Below are 16,993 nucleotides of genomic sequence, written 5' to 3' on the forward strand. Positions count from 1 at the left end.
TGACTCATTCCCCGCAGTCTTCTTATAACTACGTTTATGCTTTTAACACCGAGCCACCAGATGCTCTGAGTCTTTCCTACCAACTCTGTTGGGTCATTTCTTACTTGGTTGACCTTGTTTCTTTGTCCTGTTAGACCACACTATGTAGATAGTGATCCCTGCTCAGCTTTCCAGGAATGTCTTTGTGCTTAGACACAAACATCTCTGATGTAAGGACCACAAGTGTGAGACAACACAGTCCTGCATGTCTGCAATGTTAAGTTTAATCCACGTATTACTTTTTACAGGTGCTTTACAGTAACAGCGACTAGTTCTCTTCTTACTGTGAAGCAGAAAAATCACAAAGCACTTTGCACACCTGCTTTGCATTTGCTGGAAAATGACAGAACTTCACCAAGTTATTACTGAGAAAAAATTAAACATATTGTCTCCACTATATTACAATCAGGCATTCCATATATAACTCTGTCTCCCTCTCTCTCTTTCTGTGCACATGCTTTATTATTTTTTCAAGTTAGTAGTTTTGCTTTAGTTGAAAATGCACATGCTCTTGTGCATGAGTAAACTGTGGTACTTTGTCATTTGCAAGACAACATGGGACAATGGGTGTTTTTCTGTGTGTGCTTTTATGGGGGGGGGGTTTTCAGCCTACGTGGCTCAGAGGTGAAACAGTGCTGGACTTTATACATATGAGGCTGAAAAGGTTCAGGGGCACTAAATGGAAATATGCAAAGATGGGTTAATGTGTGCCCAATAGACTGCATTTAAAAGAAAAGAGATAGAAGAATATGCAATGGATGTAGCATCCAGCCAGTGTGGAAGTGACCAACTCAGATGTAATGTAAAGACACAGTTATCTGTTGGTTGGTGCTGAGCAACAGACTAGAAAAACTAGAGTGTAAACTTCACACAGCAGCCTATGATATTAGTCAGAGATGCTAATTTTGCTGCATTTTAACATAGATGTTAAAACCTCAAGTGGCTATTTGACAAATTGTCATTTTTGCCACTTCCCCATTAGTTTCAGTTTTCAGTCCTGGAAGTCGCTGTTTGCTTTAATAAAATTAAGCTTCTTATATCTCAAGTGCTGTACCAGAAGTCTTGATGTTTGTGATAGTGGCTTCTTGAAATGTGGGCAGAAATATGTTCAGCTTCAAGCCTAAGCACCACTGACAAATAATGCTGTAATGATGGGTGGTTAAGTCATCGACTGCTGCCCGCCTCACTGCTTTAGTCATACAATTTGTATGACTGCGAGTAGAGTTTGTGTATAGCATGCGTTATTATGGCACTGGTGCTTCTTGTGGAATTAACAGACATCCTCCTCCCACTCTTTCTCCATCTCTCTCTCTGTTTACGTGTAGAAAGAGTACAAGCTTCTCTCCATGGGGAGGGGAATTTTAATACTGAGTGTTTAAAAGTCTGTGTTTATGAACACTTTAGCAGCAAAAGGCATTCAATAACAAGTTCCATTTTTAATGAGAAAAAAAGCCACTAATACAAAGAAATAAATAAATAACTGGGTATTGCACACATGTTGGCCACTATGATACAGTATGATATGGTGCACTGCTGACTCAATGTGTATTTTGAAGTGTGGTGTAAGCATGTGTGTGCATGCATATGCTCAAGAGATGCACATGTAGCTGAGTTGCTTATTCACATCAGAGTGACGCATGTGCTTAAGGAGCCTGCTGAAGCTGTCCAGACAAGCTGCAAAAACACACGCACACACATATAGAGCGCAGAATGTGATGCTCCTGCAGTGGGATTATCAGGTAAACCTGTGAGTTCAATCTGCGGCTGGTGGTTAATACCTTCTAAAGAAGTTTGTAGCGGGCGGCTCCATTCTGGATTGGTGTTGTGGCATGAAAATATGCGTGTCTGCAGCATAGAAGAGTCATCACAAAATCTGTAGTTAAGGCTCCAGACATACAGATATTTGTTGTAGATTTAAAAGGCTATTTGTTATCCTGTTTGACTTCACGCATCTGGCTTGTAAGAGGAAGTACTTGGCTTGTTGCACTGGGGACTGAACGTGGGTGGTAAGGAAGACGATTAAAGTTTGTGAAGTGCAGCGGGGGCAGACAGGTTGTGGAAGGAAAAGCAATATGCTAATATGCTGCTGGACATTAATGGTAAAATGGTAAGAAATATTCACAGCTTTTTGCTCTGTCTGTATTTTTTTTTAAGTGAGTGATTTTTCCATTCTCAGTGCTGTCATGTTTCTTCAACAGGTTTCAGCTACAGAAGAATATGTAGGACCCATGAGATTGTCTCAAGAGCCAATTCAGGTAAGAGTAAGTAAGTTGGGTCATGTTCATATCTAATGTTTAAGAACAACTGATGAGTGCAGTTTATGGCACCAAATTTCCACCCCCATAAGTGTAATTTAGTCTCCTAGATAAACAAAACGGATTCAAAATGTACTATGAATTCCCTGTTTGTGTCCAGTTGGAATTTCTATATGCAACTTCATTTAAAACAGGGAAAAACAAATACACTGCCTATGCTACTTATACCATTTATACTGCTTATAGTTTATATCACATTAGGACTTCTTCAGATTTTATCCCAGAAAAAAATCCTTCCATCTCTACTAAAGGACGAGAATACTTTTGCAGATTGATTTTTATTCGTAAAGTGACTTTATCCACAGTGTGGTTAACAGTATTTGCTGTGATAATGATTTACCTGACTAAAGTTGTTGAAGATAAATTTACTTTTTTGATTTAAAGTAAAATATGATCTTAGCCACATAAACCCTGTTTGCCTTTGTAGTCCAAAATGTTCTTTTGTATGTCCCCGAAATAATATCTTCTATCCCTTGCGTTGCATTCATTCTTGAATCAGTGCTCTAAGACATATTTGCTGTGATGTTTTCTGGATATAGTTTGCCATTTTAGATTAATTTTATGCATCTTAAATACCTGTAGACACCTTGTCTGTCCTCTGTAATTTCGGTCTAGCTAAGATTTCATCTTGCCTATCAAGAACTCGAGTAATATTGTGAGGTTAGGCAGGGTTGAGTCAGGGACTGTCTGTACTCATCTTCTGGTTAGGGATTAGGACATGTGCTAACAAGATTTATCCTTATGTAACAGAGAAAGTAAGAGCTCTCGGAGGTGACTAGCTGGTTAGATTACAAAGCATTCCTTATTCCAGCAGTTCTGCTACTTTATTAGCTGCTCGTTTATTGCTTTTATTTGATTTGCTTTGGTTTGAGCTGTGCTGCTTTGACCCATCTCCGGGGGTTTTTGAGTTCAGTTCAGCTCCCACTCCAGTGTGGTGATGTGAGAGGCCTGGCATGCCACTCGTGTTCATGCTGAGCTAAAGAATCCCACTCTATCCCTTCACCCTCCTCCTTATTTACCAAACCCAAAAGCACTATAGCTTGAAATCTCTGGCAGCATGCAAGCAGGTGGTGGGACCGAGGGCTTTATTAAAAAGCCTTTTTTGACTTCATCTCATGGCCCATAAAACCCTAAAACTGCTCTTTTAGTTTTACGTCCAACCTTCTGCTGGATCCATGACCTGAGTCGCTCCTCCTCTACTTCACTCCTTCCACAGGAACAGAGAGATGAAAAGAGAGATAAAATGTTCTGCAGCAGAGAGTTATATATTGTGGGTTTTCCTTGACATTTACTATTACTGCCTAGTGGTCCTGGAGAGTTTCAGATTTGCTACATACCTCCTCCATCAGCTTATCTAATGCTTCATGTGGTTTCACTTGTTACACACATAATTAATAATCTAAAGTGCATTGTAATTATATTGCAGATTCATGTAAAGAAAGGTAATTCTGTTGTTGAAAACTTTTGTCATTTTGTATCTTTAAACTTTTAATGCCTTTTTGTGTGTAAGCTCAACTATATAAACAACTGCAATTGCAGTTGAAGCTGTTGCTCAAATAATTCATGTGTTCATCAGCAGAATCCTTAATGGAAGGAAGTTTTATCATTGGTTTACTAAAAATAAGAGCTTGTTAAATGTAAAAGCAATGTTTCTGTGTCTAATTAATCCTTGACAATTTTATATGTAAGTTAAAGGCATCACACCTTTGATTTGCATCTAGTTTATCGTGATATAATATGTTGAAAAACAACTCACTCATACAGACTTTGTGTCCTCTAACTTTGACACAGATTTACTTGGTTATTTATTTATCTGAAATAAGTCCTCAGACATTTATTTATTTATTGCAATTCTTTTCTTTTTAAAAGATTTTCCATGTGGATATTCAGAAAATGATAAAAATCCAGTTAAAATTGATGGCCATTAACCAAATCCTACCACAACTAGTTAGGTAAGCGGTGTTAGGATTTTGTGCTTCTTATTTTTTGTTTTTCTTTAATTTATTGATAAATTTTTAAAACATGCTTATTGGAGCGCATAAAATTGTACAATGCAAAATGTAATGAGTTTGTTTTAAACTGTTTAAACTGCAGTAGTGCAATTATCATCATTAAGTCATCTTAAAATGGGACTTTAAAGTAATTTGTAATATCTCAACATAAGTAGCAGAGCTAAAATATGCCAAAGTAAAAAAAAAGAAAGAAAAAAGGTTTAGACTGGAATGCTGACTGAAAGGTAATTTTTAATGAATTCATTACTTTATAATTATATTTAAAAAGCATGAAATCAGTGTTTCATTAACAGCCTGACCTAAACACTGTCTACAATTTTCAAACTAATTCTGGGATGTGTGTGTAATGTGTACGTAGAATATGCTAAGCTGGGAGGTACTCCAAAATATACATGATAAACTATGCAGGTTATAGTTTTGACATCATTCATATGAAGGAAAAAACTTTTTTAACTAACTTTCCCAACTCCCCAGCTATAGTGAGGAAAGTTGCTTTTGTTATAGTCTTACGTGAGAGTCATCTTACACTCTTGTACTCTCTTTTTATCCCAGTAATATCTAGCTCAGTCAAAACTGTTGTTAACCGCTATTTGAGCTGCTGTTCTGTCTTGTAATTACCTTGGATCTCAATAGGCGTGCACATGTGGAGTTTCTTTTGAGCCACACCTGGCAATTCTAATTTTTATCCCACATTTAAATACTGTATCACTGCACACTACAGTTTCCCTGTTCTGCAGTTTTTTATCACTTCATTTTCTAATCTTTGGGGCAGTTTCCATCATATTCATCCAAATTCTACAGAGCTTATGACCTTGTAGTGTCTTGCAACTTCCCCCATTGAGCAAAGCATTGCCAGCAAAGACTTAACCTGCTTGAGAACATGATAAAAACCTCCCCTACTTTCTCCATATCCATTGGCTAAAATCCAGAAAAATGCACATCCTGCAGTGTGTGCTTTTGCATACAAGAGTCGGGACAGGGGAACAAGGGATGATAATGCTGTGCAATCCCAAAAAAGTTGATTGTTAAAATAAAATGCTGGAAAGCTGAAAGAAAAGATTTCATTGGCCAGCCTTTGACCTGATATACAGTTAAATGGCTCAAAGGTAGTTATCCCAGTGACACATCTGTTTGGAAGTCTCCCAGTGTTAAATGGCATCTGACTTGGGTGTGCAAACATGGCAGATTAACCTCTGAACTCTGAAAACAGCAGCAGCCCAGGAGGATAAGCCTTTGTGCTAGCTGAACAGTGTTTTCATGTAAACTTTGAAGGCTGTGACTTAACTGTGTCATTTGGGTGGCTTGATAGGTTTAAAAACTTAAATTGTATTTTAAGGGTATTGTAACCAATTAATTGCATAAACACACATCCATTTGCCTACCATTAACAGTGAGTTGCATTTAGAGAGGCGTCTAGCTCTGACAGATACGATGTTGGTGTGATGGAGTGCAACCATGTGTTTAAATATGTTTGACTGTGTGTATATTAGATGGTGGTATTAAGACCAACGGCGCCTCCTATCAGGCTTGTCATTGGTGACATATTTGGGTGGCAGGTCAGAGATGTGTGCGGTCTGTGTTGTCCCAGGGTACGCTAGGTACTGTGTGTGTGGAATTTCACATGTTAGCACCATGGTTACACAAGCCAGCACAGGATCAAAGACTGTAGATCTTTCACAGGCACTCGAAAATGGGAGCCCATTTTCTCCTCCTGTCCTCTCCTTCTGACATCGTCTTTTGGCAGTCTCACCTCTTCTTTTTCATTTTCTATTGTTTCTGTCGCCGCCTGTGAAGGACAACATATGAACACTCTGAAATGCTCTCTGCCTGATTTTACTGTGGAGAATCATGACTTGGACTCCCTTCTGCTTATTTCACCCACTCACTCATTAGCTTTCCCCTCTCTCTGCTGTGCTTCCATGCACTCTATCTGTCACTCTATCCTTTGTTGTCCTTAGAGGGAGTCAGGAGGTGATGCTGCTGCGAGGCAGAGCTGAGTACTGTTGATTCTGGCTGCAGTCCAGCTGCCTGCGTGTATATGTTGTGTTTCCTCACCACTGTACCAAAGGTGGTTGGTGTGTTCATGGTCAAAACACACTGTGGGATCTAAAACATGTCCTCACTCTGCAGGTTTCATGTCTGTCATGATTCTGCGCTGCTCAGTTTCAGTCAAAGCAGTAATTCACCTCTTGGAGAAGGCATTACCATGACGTTTACATGATGGCGGTTATTCAGCTATTCATTTCATCCATTTTAAATTTCCCCAGTCAGAATCGGGGGGACAGGCAGGTGGAGACTCTCCTAGCATGCTTTTAACAAAAGATAGAGAGACACCATGCACAGTTTGCCAGCTTATCTAAGGAAAGTCAAGCACACGGATGAGCACACACAATTTCCAATATTTCTCCCAAGCTGCATGCGTGTCTTGGGACTCTGGGAGGAAATCCACAAATCGCCAGAGAGAAAATTAAAACTCAACCCAGAAAAAGCAACAGAGCTGAGACTGAAAATCAAGACTGATGATGACACAGTTGACCATTTTCCCGCTGTTTATTTTTCTCAGTTTTTGATTTTACTCACATCGCTATACTAACAAAACAAATAAAGGTGGTAATACTATGTTTTACTTTACCCAGTTATGCAAGCTTTACAAATGAAGTAGGGTTTTTTAGCTTTTCGTTACATCCAGAAAAACTTCCTGTTTTGTCAAGCCTACACGAACACTAAGGGAACATTATGTGCTCATTTCAAAATGAAAACCATCACTAGAGACAAATGCCCGATACATTCTTATATATTACTTTCTCAGAAATGTTAAAATTCGATTTCTGTGCATCTATGAATATACTCCTTAGGGCTCATTATTAGACCTCAAGGGAACAACCATTTCAGGGGCCAAACAGATAGATGTTCCCAAGCAAAGTCTCTCTAGGATCTTTGTTCTTCCCGTGCCGAGAGGCTGTTTTTCTGATTTCCTGTTACGGTCCAAAAACATGCATGTTAGGGTAATTGGTGGTTCTAAAATTAGATGTAGGTGTGGATGTGAAAAGGCAGCCTCCATGTGTTCGTCCTGTGATGAACTGCCGACCTCTGTGGACTGTACCTTACATTTTGTTGCATGTCGCCTGTAAAAGGCTCCTGAGATAGACCCCAAGATTAAGATACAAAATTGACACCAGAGGTCCAAGACCAGCCCCTGCAGTGTGCAAACCACCAGATTATAAATACCCTGAAAGAGGGTACAGTGGTAAGACTTAAGAGGTTACTGCCCCCATGACATGCCATCACTAAGGCTATCCCTAAAGGTACAATAACACACTTATTTTATGAGTAATGCATGTTAAAGGTAATAAATTGTTTCTGTTTTTTTAGCCGTTTCTCTATGTACTGTCATGTTTCGTAGCCTTGTAATATAATGATAATAAGATATAGATTGTTCTTAGCAAAAGACAAGAAACAACCAGGCTGGATTTCATAAAATTTGTTGACATTTTAAGCACAGGCAAAGGAAGGAGCTGTTTTTGGTTCCAGTAAGAATAACATTAGGCAGCGATCCTGATGCGAGCAGTATTTCGTGCTTTTTGGTTTCTTCATTAGGGTGGGGCCTCTCTGTTTGCCATTTGCATGTTCTACATGTTTCTTCCCACAGTCCAAAGATATGCATGGTAGATTAAGTGGTGATTTGGATTTAAAACGGTGGATTTGAGCGTAATAATTTTGCATTACGTCAACATAAGGCTGTTTAATTTTTCTTTCATGCAGCCAGTTACTTACTTACTCCATAAACAGTGCATTATGTTAATCTACAAAAAGGGAGGAGTGGATATAATTTAAGCCAGAATTTGTACCTGTTGCTATTCACTCTATTCACTGATACATGTCAGTAGCCTCATTTGTCCTGTAACCTTGTGAAAAATGTAACCGGCACATAAAATGTTCTTGGTTTGCTGTCCTGAATAGTGTCCTGTCTGAGTAGTAGACAAAGTGAAATATCTATTTTATAATTATCCCAGCAATAGAAGTACTCTCTTACCCCCATGCCCATTTCCTTGTCTCTCTCCAGGTCTTGCTCGTGTTTGCAAAGGAGGACAGCCAAAGTGATGCCTTCTGGTGGGCCTGTGACCGCGCTGGTTTCAGGTGCAACATTGCACGGACGCCTGAGTCTGCTGTTGAATGTTTCCTAGACAAGCACCATGAGATAATAATCATTGATGGACGTCACTCACGCTATTTTGAGCCTGAAGCTGTTTGCCGGTGAGTGAAGTCTTTCTGACCAGAGTCACTGGTTCTATATTTTCTGTAATTTCTCTATTTTCACTTCAGTGAATGTTTTGAGAGTGTTTCCTCCCAGCAGCTGGGAGAAGACATTTTAGGAAGTAATTTGGTGTTGTATTACATATTTAAGAGTATATTGATACTTCTTTAATGTTTGGAAACCATCTCCTTAAACTGAAAAAGAAAAAAATACTAGCAAAGAAATGATTTAACCAAATCCATATCTTTTTGCACGTAATCATGTGCAATATATAGATCAAACTACATCAGTCAAAAGTTATAGCAAGGAGCAGTGAGTACTGAAGCTCCTATAGCTTTGGGACTCTGTTGTGAAGAACTGGTTGGTGCCATCTGGTGTTCACTGAAAGCAACACAGAAGTCTACAACTTGAAACCTGATGCTCCAAGTTATATTTACAGATTTCTTTATTCAGTTTTTCTCCAAAAGGAAGTACAAGATATTTGACTTCCCAAGTTATAGGAAGCCATAGTTGAGCAGGCACTAAAGTGAGTCTGCACTTTGCTGACATGAAATCAGCCAAAAGCCTGAAAAAGCTTTTTTTGCCCATTTGTCCAAAGTGGCCGTGGCTGTGCTGGCAGCTTTTCAAAAGTATATGCGCCTGCGAAATGATCCCGTTCACTCCCAGACCTGTGCCAGATGTTAAATCCTTACTGCTCATAGAGTTGTGTGCATTTGTTTATTCATTTACTTATTTATTTACTGAGAACGACCTGTAGTCCTGTGTTCTGGATACATAAATAACATGACTTTCAGGTTTTCAAGTCAGCTTATTCTTTGTTTTAATAAATAAATCGAAGCTGGATGTTCCTTCGATTTTTTGGCATCTATTTAAAGAAAAACTTTATTCCATATTATTTTTAGCCAAGACAAGTGACTACTACTTATGTGTTTGATTTAGTTTTCCTCCAGACCTTTTAGTTATTGGCCTATAGTAAAAAGCTGTGCCCATATATTTTCTTGTGATTTATTTTAAGTGCTTCGTTATTTCCTCAAGTAAAGGAACAGATCCATTTATCTCCCCTGTCTCCAGAATACCACAGTTTGGCAACTCCTCCCTGTTTCCTCCTTCGCTCCTTTCCTCAATGTGTTTTTTTTTTTTTTTTTTTTGCCTTTTCCACCTCCCGTCCTTATCCACCATGAGGATCTCTTCCATAATCCATTCCTTCTGTTCCTGCTTTCATTCTCTAACACTGCATACTCATTCCTCCTCCACCTCCTGGCCCCTTTCCCTTACACTTTGCCAGTGGCCTTGTGGCTTTGTGGCCAATCCTCTGAGGTACATGTTTGGTTTGGTGTTTCTGTGTAAAACGCAGAAATGTTCTGTCCTCCTTTTGAGGCAATGACATCAACCCCCAAATCTGTCCACATGTTTGTCCTGTACATGAGTCCAAGCCACTTTTCCTGAACTCCTGCTGACTTTGTATCTGTATTTGTGTTATTTTCAGGATGATCCGTGCCACAAAGCCCTCTGAAAACACAGTTATTCTAGCTGTTGTGCCACAAAAGTAAGTCTGAGTTAATCTTCTTTGTAAATTTTAATATTCTGTGTTAATAATTAATTAGAAAATTATTCACATAAGACTTTAAGGTCTTTAAGGCTCAACTTCAAAACAAACTTCAGATGTTTACAGTATCCCATTAATATGGATGCCTTTGAATGGGGTAGTCTTTCAAAGGCATTTTATCTTACTATGTTGGGTTCATGTACAGCATTACACTTTTTTTAACCATATTAAGCAACCATGAACTCTATCAGGTTCATTTTTTAACTAGACTTTTAATTTGAAAATCAGCACATCAACCGATTATTCCAACACTTTCCAAAAAAAAAGTTATTCCTCAAAATATTTTCATATATTTTTATATAATTCTCTTAAAATCTGCAAGGTCAACAGCAACCTGTCTACGGTTATGGTTGGATGGTGGATTTTATTTTAGTCACATGGTAAACAGACAAATTTTCAGTTGCGAGATGATGTTATAATTTAGTATTACTTTTTGATTTTAAGATTGTTTGTTCAAAATAGAAGAAATGTCTATTAAAAAAGGATGGGTATCAACCAAATGCAAGAACTTTTTTTTTTTCAATAATATGACTTTGCTGTTGAAAATCTTCTTGTCTCCTCACCCTCAACCCAGTCACGGCAGATGGCTCCGCCCCCCTGAGCCTGGTTCAGCCGGAGGCTTCTTCCTGTTAAAAGGGAGTTTTTTTTACCACTGTTGCCAAGTGCTTGCTCATAGGGGGTTGTCAGATTTTGGGGATTTTCTCTATATTATTGTAGAGTCTTTACCTTACATTGCAAACTCCATTGAAACAATTGTTATTTTCAATTGGTGCTGTTCATTTTGGATGCAATCACTCATATTAAAAAAAAGTTGACTGACTTTTGAGAGTTTAAACTGCACAGTTTTCCATTCATTGTTTGAGCAGACCACTCCAAGCATGATTTTGAAAAATGATTGTGGTTGCAGATGGTAATCATTCTTTTCTGTCACTGTATAGACCGTCTGACCAAGAAGAGCCATCTGTTCTTCCTCTCCTCTGCGCTGGATTTAGCAGAGTACGTCCAACAACTTTTGCCTGTGCTTGTGACTTTGTTTATATCAGATGCAGCCCTCAATGTGTTATGCTTGTTTCTCCTTGAGGCGTTTCATTGATCATCTAAAGGTTTTAAACACTTAAACAGCAGCGTGTTGCCAGTTTTGAAAGAGGCACTTATTGTCCATGTTTTTTAATGGTGTGAAAATGACGTTGGAGGTTTCAATACGATTTGCTACTGACTCATTCAATCTTTCCACCCCCTTTCTCTCCTTCAAATGTCACTTAACCTTGTTTGGCCTCCAGAGGTTTGTGGAGAACAACAGTGTGTCAGCATGCTATAATGAGCTCATACAGATGGAGCATGGAGAGGTGCGCTGCCAGTTCAAACTCAGGTACAAGTGGAGGGCAAAGACACATAGATCATATCATGCAATTATGTGAACATGCACAGACATATACTGTGTAAGTGTTCTTTGGTACTGACTTTCCTAATTCTTAGTCTGGTGGCTTTATTCATCCACAGGGCTTGTAATTCCATCTTCACTGCCTTGGAGCACTGCCAAGAAGCTGTGGAGATCACCAGTGAGGACCACATAATACAGGTAAACATATTACACACCTTCCAACGCAGCAAAAGCTTTTCTTTAAATCACAAAGCTAGTGATAGTCAGTATTTGTGTAATATCTGTGGCTTTCATCCTCAAGTAGTTAATCCAAAAAAACTGTGTATGACTTTAATACCTTTACATATAAACTGTGTCTCTCTTAGTTTTTGTCTTGGTCGCGGCAATTGTGAAATAAATAGAAACACAACAAAGCATCACATTTACAGATTTTACATACATTAACAACAATGTGCTACATAAAAAAGTCGAAGTCGAGTCACCGCAAAACAGCATGTACCTCCTTATAGACAGATTATCCTTTCCCCCTCTGTATGGGGAAGAGGTGATCAGGGAAATTTAGACATAAGAGGACAATAAGAAAAATATACAACTTTTTCCTTTAATCTAATAGTTTTGTGGTTATTTCACAGTACGTGAATCCAGCATTTGAACGGATGATGGGCTATCACAAAGGGGAATTGATCGGGAAAGAACTGACTGAACTTCCCAAGAGTGACAAGAACAGAGCTGATCTGCTGGACACCATCAACAACTGTATCAAAAAAGGAAAGGTCAGTCCTGTACCCATTCATCTCCATCCAACCTATCTGTGAGATCTGACAGCATTTCATACCCTGACTGGCCTGTCGTCTCTGAAGGAATGGCAGGGCATTTATTATGCCAGAAAGAAATCAGGGGACAGTATACAACAGCATGTGAGGATAACACCAGTCATCGGCCAAGGAGGGTAAGCCAAGTTAAACAAGCGAACGTTGTTAGTGTACAGCTCCTAGAAAGAAATCTCTGATTCCTGTCCTCTTCCCACAGGAAAATTCGACATTTTGTAGCCATCAAGAGACCGCATATTGACAACAACAATCAGGTTGGTGAAATGATCATCTGATCGTTTACTCTGAAAAGTTTCCTTCCACCCAAGGCAGGGACAATCATTTCCATCAGTTTGTCACTAACACTGCAAAAAAGAAATACCAATCTGAATTTTAGTATGAGTGAGGCATGGCTAATTCTTTAATAATACTGTACCTAGTGTAGAAGCTAATTGTACAAACCTTGGCAAAGGAGAGGTCATTATACAAGGAGTGAAACAGGAGCTTCGGCAATAACAACTAGAAGTTAAAGGTTTTAATCAAATATTTACTCATTCAGGTACTTAAGGATTCTAATGTGGGACTCTCTTTCTTTGCTTACTTGGGGTTTTGGTTGGGTTTTGCTATAGCCACATCTTTAAATGATTCGGTTCTAATATATTTATGTAGTGCCAAATCACAATAACAACCACCTATGAGCAAGCAATTGGCAACAGTGGGAAGAAAAACTCCCTTGTAACAGGAAGAAACCTCCCAACAGAACCAGACTCAGAAAGCGGCAGCTATCTGCCGCAACCAAGTTGGGGGTGAGGAGACAAGAACAATTTCAACAACAAAGTCATATTGTTGAAAAAAAAAAATCATATTCTTGTGTTTGGTTATTACCCATCCCTAAATGAAAAATATTCAGCTCCTACGTGCAGGTGCTTGTAGTTGAAAAAAGAAGAAGAAGAAGAAGAAGAAGAAGAAGAAGAAGAAGAAGAAGAAGAAGAAGAAGAAGAAGAAAACGGGCAGCTACAAAATATTATTTGTGTTGTGGAGCTTAAACAAATGTCAAACTATCAGCAGCGCTAATGCTGCAGTGCTTTTTGGCCCAATCAAGTCTGGTGATGAAATATACCACTGAGTCCAAACTGCACTCACTGATTGCAAACTCTGCTGGCAGTTACATCTATATAAATGCGTCAAATGATCTGTAGGCTAAAGTGTCAGATTTACTTCAATACCTCAACAAAACATGTGGGCTCACAGGCTTCCAGCACTATTGAGCACCATGCACAGCTACTCTGAAGCAGGTGCCGCTACGCTCAGCTGGGTTCCCAGCCAATAACGTCATACTATGCTAAGCTACAGCTAAGCACCAGGATCTCCCACTAAGGCCTAAGGAAGGCGAGCAGCCAGGCACCAAGGCTATTTATACCCTGGGCAAAGCTGCACAGGCACTAGGTTTAGCTCATTGCTCTCTTTCATCGTGTGTGCATAAGGTGAGTCAGCCACTGACATTTGACTGCCAAAGCCAAATGGCACTCATTCCTGCTTGTCGGGGCTGGGAATCCTTAGGCATGGCAGCGACTGATCCGATTCTAGTCATCCCCCACAACCTAAGATGTGCAGTGTCAAACTGGATGGTATTATCACAGTGTCATTTCTAGATTTTATTCATTTTTTACCACAAATTACCATAGAGAATTGATGCAAAGAAGCAACAAAGTTTTAGCATTTGATGGCTCTCTAGAACTAAATCATGACCCGAGGCATGTAGTACATCTTCACTGAGATTATCTATTTGACAACCCAAGGCCACAAAGGCCATTTCAGGATACCATTTATGTGACATTGGATACCCGCTTAAGATCTTTTCCTCTGAGCACTTAAAGCCCCACATTACTCCTCATCTTTTCCCACCCAGATGTTTGGCTGTAGACCATGGTTTCCGTTTCATTGTGTTGTTTAGTTAGCACTCCAGACTTACAGCAGGTTTTGGGTCAGTTTTGTTTGTCTTTCCCCTCATTATAATCTCAACTATTACAAGCTTTAGCCAAGCCAATTTAAAAGATGTTTAGATGTCTGCTTGTGCTTTGCAGCCCAAGAAGAACATTAAATTGTAGCCAGTTAAATCTGGAAACTTTGCATGTCATTAGACATGTTTACACTGTCTTAATCCTATTTACTCAGTATGAGACACACTCAATGCCTAATACTTTATACCCCCTTTGCTTAAAACTTTAAGCAAAGGGGGTATAAAGAAAGACCAACTAGCCAATTCTATGAGATTGAAATGGATTTTAAAAATGACATGTAGCTGAAGTGTTCAAGGGATAGTTTTCATTGCTCCATAGCGAAATTACACGTTCCTAAATATGTAAAAATGATTTACAGTTATAGACAGTGTTTGTATACATGCATAAATGATTGCATAAACATGCAGGTTGCGCTGTCAGCAAGTTGCATAGGTGCAGTGAGTCACTGGGTAAGGAAAATCTTCTTAACCTGATTAGAGGCTCTACCCATCCGAAGAACCTGAGTGTGACTAACAGGATGTACCATGCAAATTGTTACCTATATAAATATGCTGTATTAAATATATGCATGCAAACACACATATATATTGAGAGAGAGGCAGACACAGCAAACAAGTTTCTTGTATTTTGCTCGTTTGTGTTGTTGTGTTTGCACATCTCTGTTGCTTGTGGGGCTCGCACACAAGAATTTCACTCGCATGTGCTGTGCCAGTGTGCCTGCACATGTGATGTGACAATAAAAGTGATTTGATTTGATTTGATTTGAAATACACAAAAGCTCATAGCCATGAGTTATGCCTTTCCAAACATTTGTGAAAGAATGGGGCATTCTAAAAGGTTCACTGAATCACGTGTAGTAGTTACTGTAATAGAATGTGACAATGGTACTGGGTCAGTTCTTGAAATTCCTTCCTTCCTAGATATTCCATAATCAACCTTAAGAGACATTATTGCAAAGTGGAAACATTTGGGAACCACAGCACCTGAGCCACAAAGTAGCAGACCATGTAAAGTTGCTGAGTGCAAAGAAGTGCACAGCGAAAAAAAGTTTTCCATCGGTGTGCAGACTTCAGACTCCTTTAACATCAGCATGAAAACCGTGTACCAAGAGCTTCAGGGCATGAGCAGGGAACTCCCACACGTGACCTTAGCACAAAAAAGAAAATAACAGAATAAGCTGCTTAGCATTGGCAGAGGACATTTTGCAAGTTCTTAATGGGCACAACCCACGTAATCAACTCTGTTGCTCCACCCACAGATGTGTTTTACTTACAAGGAAATAAAATTTATTCCCAAGAAGCACTCTTACAATAAAGACATAATCCACCAAACACAAATTTCTTAACTTTTTAAAAAATAAATGAATCTATGATTTAGTGCATTGAAATGTATGTTACCATTAGCTTGACTCATAAGAATTGTATAAATATCACTATATAAAGAATCAAACGCAATTAGCATACTGCTAGTGTCACTGCGCTTGAGCCTATAGTGTGTGTTAACATGCTAAGTAGTTACTAGTTTTTAGTCTTTGAATTAAGAAGTGCTATGTCACTGATACAGAGACAGGGTGGGTTTATATTTATTAAGATCTTGTCCTGCAGACATACATTTTATGATATGCCATTTTTATACTACATAAATCCATTCTGATCAAACACGTTGGTAACACACTGGATCACTTTGCAGGCTATCCACTTTACTTACTTAACGACTTTAATACTGTATTCATAGTCATACTGAATTCTCCAGTCATACATAGGTTGTATTCACAATGCTCTGTTATAGTAATACAAACCTGTATATTCCTTGCAGTTCCTTTGCCTAAATCAATAATTTTTATAGACTGCTATATCTTAACAATGATACAGAAGGCTGAAATAAGATTGGAACAAATTCTTAAAATATACAGAATGTTAAAATAAATCCAGCATTTTGCTTTAGCCCCAAATGCGTCTGATTATATCCATCACAGTAAATGCATATCCACAGTGCACACCTAAATTTTAATCATCTCTTGCTCTCTGTCCACCAGCTCCACAAGTTCAACAAGGAGGAGAGATACAGCGGGGAAAATTCTCACTCAGGTATCTTACAACATTTTTTTTTCTTTCACAGTTCCTTTATTGCAGAGGTGTATTTTATGGTTCTCGCAAGTAGAACTAATAGATAAATATAGAATGATATGGAATTATTTTCGGATAGGCTCCATTTGGAGAAGGTAAATTATAGAGTTCATCCACAATGGTCTGACAATGAGAAAATAGGATGGATCATCTCAAACTGGTTTCTTGAATATGACAGCGGGCTGTACTCAAATGCATAAGGCATTGTAACCTTGGTTCTCTGAGTGAGAGAATGTCACATATTCTGAGTGGAGAGATAGTCTCGATATGATAGAGAACTCCCGTTTCACCGCATCCCAAAGGTGTTCTGTAACCAACCGTTTTACATCATGGATGTGTAGCCAACAAACATAAAGCAAATGCATGTGGAGCAGAATTTTTGAGGACTGTTTTCTGCACCTTGTCGAATCTTTGTCACAAAGAATTAAA

General features: G+C 38.9%; 1 protein-coding gene across 2 annotated transcripts in view; it reads left to right on the top strand.

Annotated features, from left to right (window-relative positions):
- pde8b (phosphodiesterase 8B) overlaps positions 1–16,993 on the top strand; it is a 45,936-nt gene that overhangs the window by 11,043 nt on the left and 17,900 nt on the right. The window contains exons 1-11 of one of the 2 annotated variants that reach the window (XM_026173152.2): positions 1,759–2,146; positions 2,238–2,294; positions 8,430–8,620; positions 10,108–10,167; positions 11,166–11,223; positions 11,508–11,596; positions 11,728–11,806; positions 12,241–12,381; positions 12,469–12,557; positions 12,638–12,692; positions 16,474–16,525. In XM_026173152.2, coding sequence (XP_026028937.1) covers positions 2,120–2,146; positions 2,238–2,294; positions 8,430–8,620; positions 10,108–10,167; positions 11,166–11,223; positions 11,508–11,596; positions 11,728–11,806; positions 12,241–12,381; positions 12,469–12,557; positions 12,638–12,692; positions 16,474–16,525 — 898 coding nt within the window. In that variant the 5' untranslated portion in view covers positions 1,759–2,119. Of the gene's footprint in view, positions 1–1,758; positions 2,147–2,237; positions 2,295–8,429; positions 8,621–10,107; positions 10,168–11,165; positions 11,224–11,507; positions 11,597–11,727; positions 11,807–12,240; positions 12,382–12,468; positions 12,558–12,637; positions 12,693–16,473; positions 16,526–16,993 lie in introns of those variants that run through there. The other variant, XM_026173151.2, reaches the window with a different exon arrangement.

Source organism: Astatotilapia calliptera, chromosome 7 (assembly GCF_964374335.1).
Source record: "Astatotilapia calliptera chromosome 7, fAstCal68.1, whole genome shotgun sequence".
NCBI classification, from domain to species: domain Eukaryota; kingdom Metazoa; phylum Chordata; class Actinopteri; order Cichliformes; family Cichlidae; genus Astatotilapia; species Astatotilapia calliptera.